The 20,318-nt window shown below is 34.9% G+C and overlaps 2 protein-coding genes and 2 pseudogenes across 3 annotated transcripts; 2 read left to right on the top strand and 2 right to left on the bottom strand.

The window, feature by feature from the left end:
* Nucleotides 1-4,371: 4,371 nt before the first annotated feature.
* Nucleotides 4,372-4,550, top strand: LOC109128888 (uncharacterized; annotated as a pseudogene).
* A 4,600-nt stretch (nucleotides 4,551-9,150) lies between these two features.
* LOC109128670 (uncharacterized) lies at nucleotides 9,151-12,137 on the bottom strand. The gene is made up of 4 exons (XM_019235500.2): nucleotides 11,670-12,137; nucleotides 10,748-11,483; nucleotides 10,107-10,645; nucleotides 9,151-10,053 (listed from the first exon to the last, which is right to left on the bottom strand). Exons 1-4 carry the CDS (start codon nucleotides 12,135-12,137, stop codon nucleotides 9,151-9,153), a joined length of 2,646 nt encoding a protein of 881 aa, XP_019091045.2.
* Nucleotides 12,138-12,349: 212 nt separating this feature from the next.
* On the bottom strand, nucleotides 12,350-14,379 carry LOC147928063 (uncharacterized; annotated as a pseudogene). The gene has a single exon (XR_015579324.1). The product of XR_015579324.1 is annotated as an uncharacterized LOC147928063 (transcript).
* A 3,851-nt stretch (nucleotides 14,380-18,230) lies between these two features.
* LOC104741170 (transcription factor MYB117-like) lies at nucleotides 18,231-20,015 on the top strand. The gene is made up of 3 exons (XM_010461961.3): nucleotides 18,231-18,728; nucleotides 18,947-19,381; nucleotides 19,484-20,015. Exons 1-3 carry the CDS (start codon nucleotides 18,323-18,325, stop codon nucleotides 19,744-19,746), a joined length of 1,104 nt encoding a protein of 367 aa, XP_010460263.2. The 5' UTR covers nucleotides 18,231-18,322; the 3' UTR covers nucleotides 19,747-20,015.
* Nucleotides 20,016-20,318: the final 303 nt, after the last annotated feature.

Raw genomic sequence — 20,318 nt, 5'->3', positions numbered from 1 at the left:
ATCAAACTCAAACAACCTAATTTAAGGTTAGGAGCTTGCAAGCTTCGAGATTAGACACCATAGTGAGATTAGACACCATAGTGACATAATAAGCTTATAATCTCTCTTTGGGTTCCATTATCATCACTATATATATATACTAATTTCAGATTTCACAACGGATGTATGTGATAGAATATACACCTGAGAGACTTTTGGAGATTGTCAACTCGAAGGGCGTTGATATATCGGGTGTTTCATTGCTGGTCATTGATGAACTTGATTCCCTTTGCAGTAGTGGTTATCTAGATGCTGTTAAATCCACTAAGCAGGCCATTTCCAGCAAACACCAATCAGTAGTTTTCAACTATATTCTATCAGTATGTGCGAGGAGAGATTATTGTGCTGTGTTCTGTTATAGTAATCTCTGGTCAGAATTGAATAAAGGTCGCCTTTTAGCAGTTATGTGTTTTATGTCACGACATTATCTAAAGTGGAGTTTGATAAGTGTATAACTTTTGGTGTCTCCAACAGTAAATTGATGACCTACGTTACAAAGTGATCCACAAGAAGTAACATGGCCATGTGGTGGCTAGCGACTAAAGTAAATATGGGTCCCGCTCTGATGGATTTTGCTTCAACGTGACTCATCATATCATATGAACCGACGACATATGCACCACCCGGCTCTGTTTTACGAAGAAAAACAAGCACTTGATTCATGTGGGAAGATTTGAGCCAAATTTATAAGCCATTATAAAAAGCCCATTCGTTGATGGCATTAATGTGAGTGGATGTGATCTGGATGATGGTTAGGGACTTTGGCGTTTGAGAGAGTAGGGGTGACATTTTTGGTTTATTTTTTTTTTCCATGTTCGTTTGGTTTAATCCGGTTTTGTAGATTTTTATTAAAAATTTAGTTGCTTTTAGTCTGGTTTGTTCAATTTAGTTCATGTTAGAATTGGTTCTCGATTATTTAAACATACAAAATCTTACATGAATCGTGGTAAGTTTGTGTGGGTTTTATGTATCTTTTGATAAAAATCAACGTGATAAATTGATCGATCGACAGATGGTAAACAAATAAAGATAAATTGATTAGAAGAAAAGCAAGACTAACAACTAAAACTAAAAAAATAAGGAAAAACGGTAAATGACAAACCGTTTTTATGGTTTGAACGGTTTGTGGATATATAAATTACAAAGTGATAAAATTATTTATTTAATTAACTTTCTTTTTAAAAAACATAATGGGTTATTGGTTATTTGGTTTAGCTTGGCTTCAAACCAACAAACCAAACCATTTGGGTTGAGGAAAAAATAACCAAACGGATAATGCATATGGTCAAGATTATGGTTCGGTTAAAATGCCTACTTCTATGATATAGAGCACTAGTTAGAACTTACCTCTGTAAAATATACGACTTCTAGATATGCAAATGTACATACACAACATTACACCTTCGAATGCATTTAACACCGAAGACACTCCGACTTGTTGACGATTTGGTAGGCAGCAGAATCAGAAGTTTCACATTGATACGAGTAAAACATTTAGGCACATTTAAAACATTCAAACGACTTTTAGATGAAGAACTTAATTTGCATTCACTATTCTATCTTTCCCTAACACACTTTAAAGAGACAAACTTCTAGTTATGCTCTAACGGAATTTGTGAAATTTGGACAATATAACTCGGTATTCCTATTAGGTTATGTCAGAATTTTGTAGCTCGGAATAGTATACTATAAAAACATACTAACATTTTCACACAAATTAATAGAACTATAAAATTTTTAATTATACTTTCTATTAAAACACTGAGTAATATTTTCCTTCTCTAATTAATAAGGATTAATACTATGAATGGAATTAACATCTAGTTTAAATTTTCACATATAAAATAAGGGAAAATCACGTTTTAAATCTTCAAAGTGTCACTGGATAGCACTTTAAACCTCTAGAGAATTTCACTAACACTATAAACCTTTAAAATGATTTTACTAACACTTTAAACCTTAAAACTAACTTTCATTTTTGTACCGCCATAAAAAATAATGGAATAATAATATTCGTCAATGCGAAATAGTTAAACTATGTTGGTTTAATTAAATTTTAAATAGTTTAGTTTTTATAAAAAAAAAAAAAAAAATTGTGTTCATTTTCATTGTAGACAAAACTTTTACGAAGTTATTCTTCACATAATTAATCCTTTTAATAAATGCATCTCCAGTGGATTCTCATTCAAATCGATTGACTTCTCATTGGAAACCAATGAATCTTTTAAATATATTGTCGTCTTCAATTTTACATTTGTCAAATATTTTAACCTACCTCTAATTCTTCATTTTTTTCGCTTTGATGTATTTTTTTATCAGTAGTCATAAATAATTAAATTAAATTAAATTAATTAAATAAGTATTTAAATCAAACCAGTATAGTTTAACTGTTTCACGTTGACGAATATTACTATTCTATCATCTTTGGTGGCGGTACAAACAAGAAAGTTAGTTTTAAGATTTAAAGTGTTAGTGAAATCATTTTAAAAGTTTATAGTGTTAGTAAAAATATTTCAAGGTTTAAAGTGTTATTCAACCACACACTTTGAAAGTTTAAAACGTGATTTTCCTTATAAAATAAAACACAAAACGACACTTTTTGTAAAACAAAACTGAACTGATAAAATCACTCTTATGACAAGTGGAAACTAACTACGTACTATATTAAATCTAAACACAATTGACTTAATTTTTCATTATTCTTTTAAATACTCTTTCTCAACTATTTTTTGTGGCCCAGCTTTTTGTATGAACATCAAAGAATATTTGAAAGAATTTATATCATGTTCCTTGACCTTGAGATTAGTTAACCAACCATGCAAACATCAAGTAATAGTTGTTATAATTTCAGGAAATTGTATATTACTGGTGAAAATATGAATCTTCTATTTATTTCATCAAATGTTTGCGTTGCTTATTTATTGGGACAAAATAAATTCAAAATTTTGAGAAAACCCATTCCATTACATCCTGAAATCAAAATGAAGTTGATCCAAAGCCCATTTAGAAAAAAAAAATAGTATACATCCAAGACGATAACCCGTGGACCTTTGTTCTTCTTTCACTCTCTCTTACATTTGTCATCCTTGATAATCAAATACTGTGTTGCCTCTTAGTGGTCACACACTCGCACGTGCATATTCATCTCACCTGCTTTTCTTTCTATTTTCATTTTTGTTTCCTATATTGCAGCGTCTCTTCCAAATATTAAGATTGTGTGTTTAGAATACGACGTAATATAATTTCTTTACAGAAAGATTTTGACTATTTATTCAAGAATTTCACTCAAAGTTTAAATTGATGTATAAAGATGTGTATATCTTTGATTCCTAAAAAACAAAAAAGATTGTGTAACAAGAAGAAAAAAAAGTTGTGTTACAAATCAAATTTCAACAATTCCGAATTAAACTTGAGTGAGACTAGGAGAGAAGAAGATATAATATACGAAGAAATGGTTTGATAAGAAAGAATAACCACACACAAAGTGGATATGATTAAACAATATTGATAACAAGATCAAAGCTTGGAGTAGGATATCTAGATTTTCCAAAGAGAGGAGTTATGAAGTGTACGCCATGAACAGTTGTGAATAGTTCGTTTGATTGTGCAGCTTCCCAATACAACGAAACAATATGTATGTTTTAATAATATTAATTGAGTTAATACAATTTGTTGGTCACGAATAGTGTAGTACAGTGTGCACCATAAGCTAATAGTTTTTGTGAATGGTTTTTATTTTTTAAACGTAGAAAAAAAAAAAGGCTTAACAGTTTTATGAAAACAATGAAAATTTTCCTGAAGGGATGAATGTCACAGACAGGTACGTCAAAATCATTGTTTGTTACATTTTTGTGTATAATACAAAAAAATGCTGAGAGTTTGTTTTCAAAATTTTGTGAATCGAATATTCATTTATACTGTTATGTCCACGTCTAGAATTATGAATATTCAAGATTCGCATTATTGTTTTTTTTTTTAAATGTTTTTCTTCAATGGATATTGCCGTTTGATGAAGGTAATCAGTATAACCCTATCAATAATAACAGTTTACCAAACCCGTCACATCCAGTCGTTTTTACCACTGGGATAAATCTGTAGTCTGACTTTGACTTTGAAGTTTTGAACATTACATCTGTCTTTGTTTATATATACATTATAGGTCCCTTTTTATTATATTAAATAGGTTATATAGGTCCATCATGAGCATTGGTGCATTAATTATTGGATTTTGCGAAAAAGGGCATTGAATTAGTCTTGATTCCATGAACTAATATCTGATGGGATTTACGCTTCGAAGCTCTTTGGGGTACGCACACAGCTCTATTGTCATAGATGGCTGTAGCATCACCTGTCCTTCAAATACTGAATCATCCATACCTTCTGGATTCATCAGAGGGTCAGGTTAGCTACAACCCATAGACCTCTCCTTGCCTATTCAACTCTCTCGATTTGGATCTGTAAATTTTGCTGCTGAGGTTCAGCTTGCTTATTGCGAGCGTTATACTTGCTGAGCTGTGACACACATCACCAATTTCACCACTACTCTCTCTCTCCCTCTCTCTATTCACAACTATTGTTTTTTTTTTTTTTTGGCTCAACTTCTACTCATCATTAACCAATAAAAGTTCACAGGATTAATTTGTCCACTTCTACAAGATGATTTAACCAATTAGGCACTAATGAAAGTATGCGGGGAACAGAATTCTCAAGTGAGATAGCTTCCCTCGCAACTTTGTCCGCCACTTGATTACCCTCCCTAGGCGTGAAATGCACCTTCACCTCATCAAAATGCTGTAAAGCTTGTCTTATGTCCTGTAAGATCGGGTCTAAATTTGGATTCACAACTATTGTTTTGTCTCCATTTCTTTCACTTTTTAAGATTCTTACTTAAAGTGACCTTTTCCAATTGTTTTGTTTCTTATTTTGGTGTTAGAGTTGATATTCCATACGTACGCACTCTACTAGTTTGTTATGGACTTTTTAATCATGGTGTGGTCCCATCTGTATTAGAGGACAATGCACAAAACGAGTTACATATTTAAATGTGAAATTTGCAAACAATGTTGTTGCTGATAGATTCATTGTTAGGAGTGAACTTTACCACCGTCCAGCGTTTCATATAGAGAAATCTTTGGTACATTAAAAGAATGTATTTGTTCCAAAACCAGTCACTGAGTGGCTATATTAATCAAGATTTGGTATATGTATTCAAAGTTTTTTTTTTAAAAGGTGACTAACAAAAGACTCAAACAAACCACTTGTGAGCAGATTCACTAAGCAAACTCAAAAATCTTTAGAAAATATATTACCTTAAAATGAAATATACGGTTGTGGCTCCAAATCCAAATTTTCTTTACTTGGCTTGAAAGTCATGCATTATACATTTATAGGATATTATGTATTGAAAGTGAAGAAACGGGCAGATACTTTTATTTACTGATTAGATTATGTTGGTATGGACTTTGAGTTATTTATTAGAGATGTATATGATAATGTTAACGTTAGCCAAGTCGTGTTAGATTATGTTTCCTTGCGTTGAACAGATCGAAGAAGGGATCGGAGCATTAAAGCATGTGAGGGTGGGGCAGGTAAGTGTCCTTTGAACAATAAGAAGTGGGTCTTTGCATTAGGTTTCTGACAACTTACCCATACTTACACCCATTACTTTTCAAAGATTTAACAAATATTATCATGCAAAGAGTACTTTTTTGTCCTTTTTTTAATTCCTTTAAATGAGACACTCTTAACGGACTTCGGTTAAGACGCAGCCTGAATACCCATACGACATGCATCACCAAAGTTTCCATTACTATTATGCATGAGAGATCAGACTCATGTGTACGTATATTTATTTGTACGCCGTTTCTGCTTTGCATCTCGTATTGAAAGCAAGAAGACCGTTTAGCACGATACTAGAAATTATGATCGTTAGAAGATTTTCTCCATCGTTAGAACTTAATTCCTCGTGTGACTGTATATATATATATTTTGATACATATTTGATGTATAATCCTTTATACTATTATTTAGTCTTCTTGAAAATAATCAAGATGACACTTGAAATTAAAGACACCTTGACGAAGAAGACCAATTTAAATTGAATTTAGGTTTTACTATCTTTTCGTCTTGACAAAATAATGAATATTCGATCTATAGAATACATATTTCGATTACGTAAGTCTTGTTGCCGTGGCAGAATAATATTTTCTTCCACTACTCAAATAACCAAAATTTTATTTATTTAAAGGAAAAATAAATAAATCAGATTACACTATTAATGTTTTGAATACCTCCATAATAATGATTCGTAAAATTTAATTTTCATAGCTTCATAATTTAAACCGCTCGGACCAAAAAAATCATACAATAAACCTCGACCAAATATTCAAGACAAAATTAGACGAACCCATGAGTTGGATGTCGTAACTATTTAATTGGTAGGGTTATGAATTTTTATTAGAGCAAGAGAAGGATTCAAAATATGGCTCTGTCAAGGGAACACACCTAACAAAATCTCATGGATTAGCCTTTGTCTTCTGCTGCTCCCTTACGCCCCACTACTTGTCACATTCCTTCGTCTTTATTCTTTAATACTATATATTATAATTTAACTTTAGTTATTTTATCTTTATTTCACCATCAATTCTTTTTCTTCATTATTGTCCTTCCATATAATTTTAAAATATATACACAGAAAAATTTCGTACCAAGTTCAACAGGGTCTTATTTTATAGGCATGATCTCAGGTCGGGTCATCCCCCACTTTCATATAAAATGGTTTAGAACCGACTACTAACCAATTTAACAGATATTTATTATTGGAGAAAAGATAGCTAGCTACACGTAGTATCGGAGAATACATGGTCACACATACCAAATATATTAATGTATACTTAACTACATGAAGTATATGTATTACATGACCATATACATAAACTACATGATGTTATGCGATCAATATCATAGACATATAATCCAGTACACCGGTCAACTGATTCTGGCGAGAACCGACGTTGACTCCGGCGTTGGCCAACACTAAAAAAAAATTCTAAATTAAAATAATAAAAAATAATAAATTATTATACTAAATCATTTATGGGTTTTCATGATCAAAAGACATATTCTATTCAATATCGAAATATTTTTTATATATCCCTAATATATTCATTCTTATACTTAGTTACTTTTTATTTTTCAAGCTAAAATAAATAGTTTAATAAAAATCATTATAATTATTTTCAAGATATAAAAATTTATTTATAATTATCTTCAAGATATAAAATCATATATGTCTATGATGTTGACTGCATAACATCATATAGTTTATGCATGCGGTCATGTAATACATATACTTCGTATAGTTGAGTATACAATAATATACTTAACATGTGTGACCATGTATTCATCAATACTTCGTGTAGCTAGCTATCTTTTTTTCTTTATTATTCACTGTTTTTCTTCTTTTTCTTCTGTTTAAGATTATAAGTTGTTTAACGTTACAAACACGAGAGTTTTAATATATGTTTATAAATGATAAGAGCTTTGGTCCGGCAAATCATTTATACATAAAAATACCATATGGAGTTGAAACCTCTAATTAGTTAAAACTTAAAACTAACTATAAAGGACCGTTTAAGTTATAATTCTAGGAGAACCAAGTCCGGTTATAGAAACAAGAAGTAGTGTGATTGTAACCAAAAATACGAAAGAGGTTAAAGAAAGAGGGTAGAATTTAAGACAAACTTTATTGGTGGATGTGAAATTAGATATAGGGGCAAAGGAGGCTATGAGATTAGATGGGTCATTGATTCATTCATCTTTGAAAATTGGGAGAGATAGACTTTACTGTTTGGTTACCTTTCACGTCATCTCTTTTTGGAAACTCCAAAAACAGTATGAGTTTGTGTGTGTCTTCGTGATCTGTTCCCACCATTTATCCTCTCTGTCTCTCCACTTCCTTTCATTACTCTCACTTTCTTTCAGTTTCTTGTTCATTTCTGTTTCCCTAGCTCACTATAGTTTTTCTCTATTTTTTTTTAAACACCAAATCCGATCCATTTTGCATTAATTACTACAAAAATATCTTTACACCCAAATCAAACCGGACCTAATTCCACTTAACTGATTAACGTACAGTATGTATTTGCGCAGAATTACGTATAAATTAAAAACTAGTATTATACTTTTTTCAGTTATTACATATCTTCATAATAAATACTGCTGGTCAAAATAAAACAAAATTAACACTATATTTTATAATATTATGTTATATCATATATGAAACAGTTGCAAATATACAGTAGTGAAAACGTCTCCACTCTCCGTTTTTTTCTTTCATCTGAAAGGTATATATATTAAGATTACAAGGTTCTACTATACAAAACATTGGATGTTAGCGACAGCTAAGACAGCTCTACAAAAAATAATTAATACAACCACCCAGGTTAGAACTAATAACTAAAGAGAGGGGGACACCATCTCATTGACGAAGATATCCTTGAGTCAAAGCGGGAAGCCCGTTTGAACATAAGAGTGACATCGGTCAGATTTGGTGACACTTTAAGCAATGCGATAAGGCCCTCTGTTAGTTACTCTTGTTTCCGAAACCACCTTCCAAAACAAAAAAGGAGAAAGAGTTTTCCTCATTTCTGAAACTTGAAACCTAAAGGATGGTCATGCTTTTGGTCTGTTGACAGCTTTGACCAGGATCGATTCTTCTAAAGCAAAGATGATCCGAGTAAACCTATAACTAGACATGTTTTCAGCTGCCCACATAAAACAGACCAGATAAGCTTCCGATCATGAATTAATGTTTGCAAAAGCCCTCCGACTGTGAAGTTTGACCGATCCCGAAGTGTCTATGACAACCCAGGAGCCTCCAACCAAACTTTTTTATTTATCCCAAGATACCCCTATGTTGCATTTATCCCATGTAGAGGGAGGGGTTATCCATCGTTTTCTTGTTGCACTATTCTGGGTAGTGCTCTGAGTCTGAGTTTCCTTAGCCACCTGTTGAGCTAAAAACCAATCTGAGACATTATCCCTTATCTTGCCTATTGTTTCCATGGCCACAAATTGTCTCCCTTCAATGGAGAATTTGTTTCTATTTTTTCAAAGAGACCACAAAACCCAACGAAAAGATTGTCTGATATCTAACTGGATACTCGAACTCTCACCCATGGTCAGCAAGAAATCAAGGTTTCCATAAACAGAATGTTGTGAGAAACCATTCTCAGGGTGTGGGAAAAGAGAAAGGGCCCAAACCTGTCTCGCAATTGCACAAGTAAAGAGGACGTGATTGATATCTTCCCCCTCAAAACCACATAACTGACATCTCCTGTCAATCCTCATTCCTCTTGAGATAAGTCTCTCAGCAACAGGAAGGGCTCCACTTAAGGTTTTCCAAAGGAAAATTTTGATCTTAGGCTCCGTGTTGATAGACCAAATTTTCTCTTTTAAGGGATTCAGAGAAGGTTGACACAAAGCTTCTTCAATGAGCTGGCCTTTATTAATGGAGAGAGCTAAATCATACCCAGTCTTAACCGAGTAATCTCCAGATTTATTTGGCTCCCAGCACCAGAAATCTTCCTCATCTAGAACCAGCTTGATTGCCAGAATGCGATCAATATCTTGGGGATAGAACAGGTCGTCGAGACGATCTCGGTCCCAACCATTTGAATGATGATGAATAAGATCACTGACCTTGAGGGAGATGTTCATATGTATTTGTCTACTATAAGGGGCTCTCCATTCACCATCAAAGATGCACTGATCCATCCAAACTCTGACTGATTTCCCATTGCCAATTTTCTTTTTTAGGTTTTGTTGTAGAAGTTCTGACCCATGAAGCACACTTCTCCAGGCAAATGAGGGGCGATCTCCGACTTCAGCATTTAAGAAATCAGTATGCAGGTAGTATCGGCTCTTAAAATCCTTGCAAAAAGGCAGTTTGGGTTTTGAAGAAGTCGCCAAGCTTGTTTGGCTAACAATGCTTGGTTGAAACTTGCAATGTCTCTGAAGCCCAAACCACCATGCTCCTTAGATAAGCACATCTTTTCCCAGCTTACCCAGTGGATCTTCCTTTTATGCTCTAAAGCTTGCCACCAAAAATCGGCCATTGCACTGGACAGGGCATTACACGTAGACTTAGGGACTTTGAAGCAAGACATCGCGTAGACTGGCATAACCATTGCTACAAATTTCAACAAAACTTCTTTGCCCCTTGTGATAAGATTTCTTGCAAAATAACCTGACAGTCTATTCTTAAGTTTGTCATGGATATATGCTAGCATGTCCTTTTTGGAGCCACTAAAGCATTCTGGTAGCCCAAGGTATGATCCTGCTCCTCCCTCATTCTCAATTCCCATTACCTGTTTGATCTGAAGTTTCACATCTTCGACCACTTTGCTCCCAAAAGTAATGGATGATTTCGAAAGATTGATGATTTGACCAGTAGCCTCACCATACTCTTTTAAGATCTGATTAAGCTGAGTGCATTGCTCTACCTCCGCTTTACAGAGAAATAAGCTATCATCGGCGAATAGAAGGTGATGTAATGATGGTCCTTCTTCCGAGTATTGGACTCCATTGATCTTGCCTTTTGATTCTGCTTTATTGAACATGTGAGTTAAACCTTCAGTACAAAGGATGAATAGGAAGGGAGATAAGGGGTCTCCCTATCTTAAACCATGTTCTAGGACTATCATACCATGCTCTTGATCATTAAGAAGAACCGTGAACGTTACTGAAGTCACATAAGCCATTATCCAACCAATCCACTTTGAATGGAACCCCATGGCTGTTAGAAGAGCTTTGATATACGACCACTCAACCCGATCAAAAGCTTTGGACATGTCGGTTTTGATGGCCAAAAAACTCTTTGATACTTGAGGGTCAGTGCGGAGGGCGTGAACTAGCTCATGAGCCACCATGATGTTATCAAAGATCAACCTTTCAGGTACAAAAGCCGTCTGATTTGGAGATACAATGACACACAAAAGCGGTTTCAGCCTGTTAACGAGGATATTGGAGATGATTTTGTACAGAACTGAGCATAAGCTAATAGGTTGAAGATCTGACATATGCATTGGGTTTGCAATCTTTGGAATGAGGCAAAGTTGAATATAGTTCCATTCCTTGGGAAATGAGCCAGAGGTGAAGAAAGCTTGTATCTCCTTGGTAACCTCTTCTCTAATCACGTCCCAATAGTGTTGAAAGAAAAGGCATGTCATTCCATCCGAGCCTAGTGCGCTTGAGGGTTTTATAGCAAAGACAGCTTCCTTTATTTCTTCTTTACTTACCAGCTTTGTTAAACCATCATTCATCAATGTAGACACCCGAGGAGGTAGGTCAGAGAAGAGAGACTGAAAGTTACCCGGATTAGAAGATGTGAATAATGACTTGAAGTAACTATTAGCAACTTCTCCTTTTGAGGCCTCTGATCTCTGAACATTTCCATTTACATCAACAAGCTTAGAGATACCATTCTTTGACCTGTTGGCTTTTACAGATGCATGAAAGTACTTGGTGTTCTTATCTCCATCTAATAGCCATTTCTCCGAAGATTTTTGGCTCCAATAAGTCTCTTCTTCTTTTTAGGCTAGGATCAGATCTTCTTTCAACTTAAACACCAGGTTCTGAGAAGGAGGATGAGCCGATTGCTCTGATTCAAGTGCAACTTGAAGATGGGAGATCTTATCTGCCGCATTGATATAGTTTTCCTTTTTCCACTTGCTCAAAGCCGTTCTACAACATCTCAACTTATCAGAGACTGATCCTTCTCTTTGACGTACTAGAGAAGAGTTCCAAGCCAGGGTAATCGACTCTTTGACATTTGGTTTGAACAGAAATCTTTTGTCAAATCTAAAGTGACCCCTGTATGATTCCTTCGAAGCTAAAAGACTTACCAAGACCGGTCTATGATCTGATCCTCTTTTCTCTAGGAAGGATTGATTCGAAGCCGGGAAGTGCTTGAACCATTCTTTGTTTCCAAAGCTTCTATCCAGCTTGCACTGCACCCAAGTGGTTCCCCGCATGCCACCCCAGGTGAAGCTATTCCCTTTACTTTTAAGTTCCAACATCCCACAGATTGATAGCATGTCCGCGAAACCTTGAAAAGACTGGTTGGATCTTGGAGGACCTCCTAGTTTTCTCCATTATGAAGAATCTCATTGAAATCCCCCAACATACACCAGATGGAGGTTCTCTGAGATCCTATCCGCATTAGCCTCTCCCAAACCTCTTGCCTTGAACCTGCCAATGGGTTTCCATAAACATAGGAGATGTACATAGCAACATTACCAACTTGAGCTTCTAGGTCCAAAAGATTCTTATTTACAAACTTAAAGTCGATATGTACAGAGTTTTTCCAAAAAAGAGCTAAACCACCGCTGAGTCCTTCTGGTTCCACCGTGAAAATATTATCATAGCCCAGCCACACTTGCAAATCTACTAAAACATTTCTACAATTTTTGGTCTCCATCAGAAACAGAATCTCCGGGAAATACGTTTTCTGTATCTCCTTGAGATGCGGAATTGTCAAGTCGTGAGGCCGCCCCACTCCTTGGAAATTCCAACTCACGAAGTTCATTAGGCGTTGGACGGTCCCCCCTTTGGGACCATCTCAGGTGGTTGCGGTTTTGCAGCCTTGGAAACACCATCCAGCTTACCCGCTTTCCTTTTCTCCAAAAAACCTTCATCTGTACCCGTTTTGAGTGATGCCTCTCCTTGAGAGAGTCTGAGATCTTTCCCTATACTTTTCATGTGATCTTTTGAAGTTCTCCTCCTTTGTTTTGAGGTTTTCCGTGGAACCCCGGAAGGACCAACCTCAAAGATGCCTATCCTATAGACCGTAGAGGTCCCTGGGGGAGAGATAGAAGCTAGAGGGGACGAGAGAACCAGGTCCGTTTGCAATGTAGACTGAATGTTTCTATTCCTTCTCGTCTCTTCAGCCTGAAAGGCCCCTGCCATTAGTTTCTGACCCTTGGGAATCAATCTCTCCGAGTTGGTAAAAGAATCTTCAGATTCATAGCCGAAAACCAGACCTTTACTTTTGTTTAGATCATGAGATACAATTGGAATTGGTTCTAGCTGTAACACCGCTTTCTTGGTGAAGGGATCCTTCTCTGCCTCTGCAGCCGAATTCTTTACTCTCGCTTCTCTTATTGCTCTATTTTCACCATTGGAGATAACCAAGTACTGTCTCATTCCTTCAAGAATCTCTGGAGCGATTCGGGGATGACCTGTTTAGGGATTTATACCAACTTGACTTTCCCCTAGAATTCCAAATAGAGGATCTGAATTTTTCAGGACCAGTGCAGGTTTTGGTTTCTCAACTGCGAGCCCTAAGAGTTTCCTATCTTCCAATTCTTGTTTTTTTCAAAAGCAGGATGGAGCAAAGATCTGCCTCATGCGTCAATCTTTGACAATTATAGCATCGCTTTTGCACTCTTTCGTAGTGGAAGTAGATGGTGGTCGATTGACTATGAGACAAGCCAATAACCTTAGATTTCCGTAGGGGTCTTGACACATCAAACTCAATCAGCACCCTAACGAAATCTTGATTCTGCGGTTTATCCGGATCAAAAACTACCTCAAGGACTTGCCCAATCAGCTCTCCCAGGGCTGTAATTGCTTTGTCAATGTAGTGGTTCACCGGAATGTTGCGGATCTGGACCCAGATCTTCACAAATTGGAGAAAATCGCTTGGAGGTTTCTCCATCCATCTGTCAAGAACGAGACCCCATTCATTGAACGTTTGAAAACCTTTTTCCATGATTTCCAAAAGATCATACTCCTTTGAGAAGATAAACTGGAAACGCTCTTTGGAGAGAGCCAGGCCTCTAACTCTCCCAATCTTTTGCCGTTTACTTGGCATAGTAAGAACAACATTAGAAACTTTTTGTGAATTTGGATTGAGGATACGCTGTATAAGGCTGAATTCATTCTTTTCACTAGCACAGAATTCTGGAAGATTTGGCATCATAAATGGCTCGTCATCTTCATCAAGAGACATGTGCATCAGAGCTTTGTCCATCGCAGCAGACATCTTGGTAAACCTGAGGAGTTGACTGAAAATTTCTGAAAAACCTTGAAGAAAACCTAGATCTGGATCTTCCCCAAACTGTTGCTATCAAAACCTATAAGATATTTTGCGGAACAGTGAAATAAAGACACAAAAGGAGATGAATCTTCAAGAGATAAATGTGTTTTTCGAGAACTAAAGCTCTAATTCTCACTAAAGTCAAAAGTTAAAAGACTCTGGTAAAAAAAGAGAGGACTAAGCCCAAAAGAGGGGAGCGTTGTGCGCGTTTTCACAAGGGAGTGTACTTCGAAATTTGCTCCACTCTCCGTTATTATTAAACATCCAAACTTAAAAAAAAAAAAGAAGAAGAAGAAGATGTTTGCGAACAGCTTTAATATACTTTAATCATTCAATTGATTAACATTTGAAATAGCTAGCCTCTCAAATATGTACATTGAATGAATATTTTAGTGATCTAATCCTGTATTTCCTAAAATAGCACACTTAACCTTGTCCTTTTATATAAGACTCCAAGCGTTATAGAACCGCACTAAATTCATAGACAAAAACCCAAATTAGTTTGATTTGGTTTTGTTCTACAGTTTCTCTTTTCTAAGCAAGTATATTCATAATTCATTCCCCTAAATGTTCGTGATTGTTCGATAGATTTATGGTGATTGTGCGTGTGTGTAGTACAATAAGGAGAATACACGTGATGTTTGTGCGACATCACACGCCAAAATCGGGCCATGGGGACGCATCACAGTTGAAGAGAAAAGACTTCTCCTGTGAATTGAATTGGATCCTATGTTATTCTTAATATGCACGTGTTCATCATCTCCACCTTTCATTAGCAATTACCAATAGTTTATTAAGGCAAAGGTAATATAAATACTTTTTCTTTCCATTGTAACGAATTTTAATTTTCAATGTTTACTTGCATTGAGCCATTGAAAACTAGTATTGAAGACATCTAAAATATTTTAGAAAAAAGAACTCTTGTTTGGTGAAAAGAAAAATGTATATATGGAATATATTTGTCTTTCTTAGTGTAAGATAAGTAGATAACTAATCCCATCAAAGACACGTCAATGCCACGTAAAAAAAACTCATTGACAAGCGTCCTCTTGGAAACGATTTTGAACTTAGTAGACATGAACCTGATCAAACGTATAACTTATAGCATAATCGCACAAGAGGGTATTATAAGTTTAATACAAATATGAACAAAATAGTTCACTGGAAATAATTACGGTTATAGAAACTTCTAAACTGACCGAAATAGTTTGAGTTAAAGTGAATTAGGTGTTTGAACGGAGGGTTGGGCTATGATGTCAAAGAATGGCCGAGAAAAATAAAATATAGATTATGAGTAAATTTGAGCTTTGGATTAGTTGCAGCGGTTTAGTGAATGAAATCATTTACATTTGATGTATTTTGGTGGCAGACTGAATAAACGTTTAACGCTATGTAGAAAATGGGTATATTAATTAGAGTTTTTTTTTATGAAAAAATAAAATAAAATTAGAGTTTGGACCGTAGACTAATTTACTCACCTGAAAAGGATTGACCATGAGATCGCAATCTACTTTATGATGACCTCGAATCATTTTGGTCCCTTAGATTAAAATAGTAAACTAGTAATTTAAAGAAATGGTAAGCAATTATATGAGCTTTTCATACATCTGTTTCGAGAGTAATGTAGTTGCTTATTCAGTTATTCACTCGCTAAGACAAACCACACTGCGGTAACATCATAATCCTTTACCCAAGTTAAATTTTCTCTTTACTTTTCAAAGATTATGTAAACATTGAAATCCATGCATGTGTAAATATGTTTTTAACAATATACAAATTTAGAAGCAAAGTAGCAAGATTGATTCACACAGAACAAAAGAAGAAGCAAATCCGGAAGCCCCCACGTCCTTAGCTAGTGGCTCTTGTCAGTTGGGTTAGTTAAGTCTTTTTTACAAATAACATATTAGTGTGTTTACACTTTACACCAATTTTATATTTTCATTTAAATGATAAGAAATAATAATAATAATTTTTCCTACAAATGGGGGTTTTTCAAAACAAATAACTTCTGTTTCATAAAATTAAATGTTTCATTTATAATATTAATATGTATTTCAAAGTGATTGACCGATTAAAAAAACATGAGAAGAGAAAAAGAGAGTTAATAGTGCGTTCGGTTAATCTCTGTGCAGAGGATCGTACAGCTCTGAGAGCCTTTTGAATCTGATATTAAAATTTATCTCATATTTAATGGTTACGTCTGCCAATTGGGGTTTCTGGTCAAATACGAAAAGGTCTTACAAGATTATTTATTTACTTTTTACTGTATATGATCATTACTCATCCACACGGCCACACTGCTTATATATATTATGTGAGATATCTAGGGTTGGATGTGTGGTTAGTAAAAATTCATGAGACTGCATGCTACAAAAAAAAACATACACATGACATGGAGAAAATGGGAATATCGATTAAGAGAAAAGATGAGGTTAATTTTTTCAATTAATAGAGGGTTTCACATAAACAAAATGGTAGCTATAGGAAAAAAGTACAAGGAAAGAGAGACATGTGGGAGATTACAGAAGCGATGGTTAGAGAGAAAAAGGTAAAGTTTAAGGAAAATGGAAGTGAAAGAATTAAAAAATACTGTCCGAGAGAATTTGGTTGTGCTAAGAAGAGACACAACTCATTCCCCAATGGTAAACTCTCTTTTGCCTTCATCCTTTTTAGGTAGTTAGTTCTGCTTCAGCTTTTTTCTTTCATCTCATTAGCTTTTACTAATATTTTTCACTTCGCACCTATAAAACCATGCATTGATTAGTAGAGGATAAAATTTCACCTATTAATGGTAGGATTCATTTGGGATTCGTCCAATAATATACTCACCACATTAACTGTTTTTTGGTCGATACTCACCACATTAATTTGTCTTGTCATAAATCATAATCCATTGGTTTCCCATTTAAAGAGGAAGTAATATCTTACATACGTACATGTATATAAAGATAAATATTCATAGAAAAAGGAAATTTTTATAAGGGAGTTTACAGTCCAAACTCGAATATACTCATTTCTTAATTATTATTATTACCAATCTATGGTCCTGTAGTAAACCTGTAAAACTAAACTGTTAACAAAATCTTAACTATATTGAAATTTAATAAATGATTTCTATCAGAGAAACTTTTTGAACTTCTTCTATGAACGTAGGTACACCTGAAAACATTTTAATAACAGTCCACAGAAAAATCGAATATCGATAATACACATGTACTTACTTATTAAGGGCATAATGGGAGAACTTTTTTTTGTGTTCTTAGATTAAATATATAGTGAAAATAATGTTAGATCAGTTGTTAAGATCATAGGTAAAAAAAATGGGAGAACTAATTATGGTGTTCTTAAAATAAAGATATAGTGAAATAATATTCATAAACATTTTACAAATTATAAAAACTTATAAAATAACATTTAAATTGCTTACTTATATAAAAGCAGTTGTATACTTATAAATTAATATAATATTCATAAACATTTTACAAATTATAAAAACTTATAAAATAACATTTAAATTGCTTACTTATATAAAAGCAATTGTATACTTATAAATTAATATAATATTCATAAACATTTTACAAATTATAAAAACTTATAAAATAACATTTAAATTGCTTACTTATATAAATGAAATATTTTCTTTTTTTCCAAAAAATCTCGTCCAATCACATGAAGCCACGTCAAATAAGAACTGAGCTTAGATCAGTTCTACATCAAGAACTAAAAAAAGTGTTCTAAATCACTATTCATTATTTTTATAATTTTTTTGGGCTAAGAACACTTGGTGTTCTCCTGGCCTTACAGTGGTGTCTATACAATATAAATTATAATAGTAATGTATAAATGCAAATAACTATGGCGTTTGAATCAGTCCGTGACAACGGTCCATAACCCTTTTTAACAGTCGTCAGAAAACACGGTCGCGACATGTACATACACGCGCATACCTAAAGCCATACGTAACAAAAACACCATTATATATATAAAAGATATTCTATTTTTTTTATAAAAAAAAATAATTATGACACACATATACGTACGCGTATATATAATACGCAAATGAACTCACATAAGTCTTTCTCCTCCGATGGTAATAGTCTAAAAGCTGACGTGACATCTCTTTCATATCTCAACAATTACACTTCTCTTCTCCTTTCATCCTCTCTCCAAAACAACTACTCCATGTTTATAACGGAAAAACAACTGTGGATGGATGAGATCGCCGCAAGAAGAGCTTCTTCTTCTTCTCTGGACTTCCCTTTCAACGACATTAATATTAATCAGAATCATCATCATCGTCACTGCAACACAAGTTATGAATTCGAAATCTTGAAGAGTCCCCTTGGAGACATAGCAGCTAACGAAGAAGAGAGTAATAATAATCATAACCCTAATTTTAGTAACAGCGAGAGTGCTAAGAAGGAGACAACAGATAGTGGTCAGTCTTGGTCTTCTTCATCTTCAAAACCGTCGACTTTGGGGAGAGGACATTGGAGACCAGCTGAAGATGTTAAACTCAAAGAGCTTGTCTCCATTTATGGACCACAAAACTGGAACCTCATAGCTGAAAAGCTTCAAGGAAGATCCGGTAAGTAAATTTTTCTTTTTAAAGGGTCTTCAAAATTTCATCAAATGTATTTGATCCATCTTGGTCAGTCTATGATTTAAGCTTTAATTTCTAAGGATCCGGTGATAAAAGCAAATCTTAAATAAAAAAAACAATTTAAATGGGTCATCTAGGTCCAATCTGTGTCACAAAATCAAAGATGTGAGCTTATTAATTTGATTTTGATTGTTGGTTTACAGGGAAGAGCTGTAGACTACGGTGGTTTAACCAATTGGATCCGAGGATAAACCGAAGAGCTTTCACTGAGGAGGAAGAAGAGAGGCTGATGCAAGCACATAGGCTTTATGGTAACAAATGGGCAATGATTGCGAGGCTTTTCCCTGGCAGAACTGATAATTCTGTTAAGAACCATTGGCATGTTATCATGGCTCGTAAGTATAGAGAACACTCCTCCGCCTACCGTAGAAGGAAGCTTATGAATAAGAATCCCCTTAAACCTCACCTCACTACTACTCATCATCCTAACCCTAACCCTAATTACCACTCTTTTCTTTCCACTAATCATTACTTCGCTCAGCCTTTCCCCGAGTTCAATTTGGCTCATCACCTGGTTAATAATGCCCCTATCACGAGTGACCATAACCAGCTTGTGTTGCCTTTCCATTGCTTTCAAGGTAGTCTATTGCTCTTCCTCCTCTTCCATTAGTTTGTTGCAACTCGTTTTAGTATAATTAAATTTTCTTGTTTTATATTGTTTGTGGTGTATTAACGTTCAGGTTATGAGAGCATTGACACTCCCATGGTTGTGAGTATGTTTGGCAACCAAATGATGGTGGGCGATAACGTTGGTGCCACGTCAGACGCCTTATACAAATTTCCCTACATTGATCCTAGGAGCCAAGAGAAAGCGGACCCAGATGAGCCGATGAATTGGATAGGAACGGAAGCGGTAGATGAAGAGGTGATCGAGAAGGCTAAGAAGGAACCACATTTTTTCGATTTCCTTGGCTTGGGGACGGGGGATCGGAGTGAATCTTGAACACATTGCTGTTAGTCAGTTAAAGAAAAGTGATTATTTTGGTTACACAAAAGGAAAGCATGAAGTTAGCTGTAATAGCTAGAAAGCAGACAAATTAACCAAGATTCAAGTCGTTGTCCATGTGTTTACGTTTATTACTAAACTGTAGGTTGTTGTTGTTGTTGGCTGTCTAGTGTAACATTGGATAAATTATCGTTTTTAGTACCTCTTTGATAAATATTAACAAGAGAGATTATCATATATATATAAAAAAGGTGATTCGTTTATGATGAAGTGACGTGAAATATTGTAAAGATATATGTGTGATGAGAATAGCAACGAGAGATAAAGAAAAGTGAAATTAAAAGAGTGTAGTTTAAAAAGATACGAAGAAGATGCGTAATTAAGAGAAGAGGAAGTTGCAAAGAATGAGGCAGAGATTGTGCAACAGAAAGGCCAAACATGAAACATGCTCACCAAATCACACACACACATCGCATTTGTTTCTTCTTTCCAAACCGTTTTCCCAAACTCTTCAAGCTTCTTTCTTACCTATGTATCTCTCTTTCATGTCACGCGGACCCACACACATG

The sequence above is a fragment of the Camelina sativa genome, chromosome 14 (assembly GCF_030686135.1).
Source record: "Camelina sativa cultivar CO46 ecotype springtype chromosome 14, ASM3068613v1".
NCBI lineage: Eukaryota > Viridiplantae > Streptophyta > Magnoliopsida > Brassicales > Brassicaceae > Camelina > Camelina sativa.
This window is presented reverse-complemented; position numbering and strand designations above follow the sequence as displayed.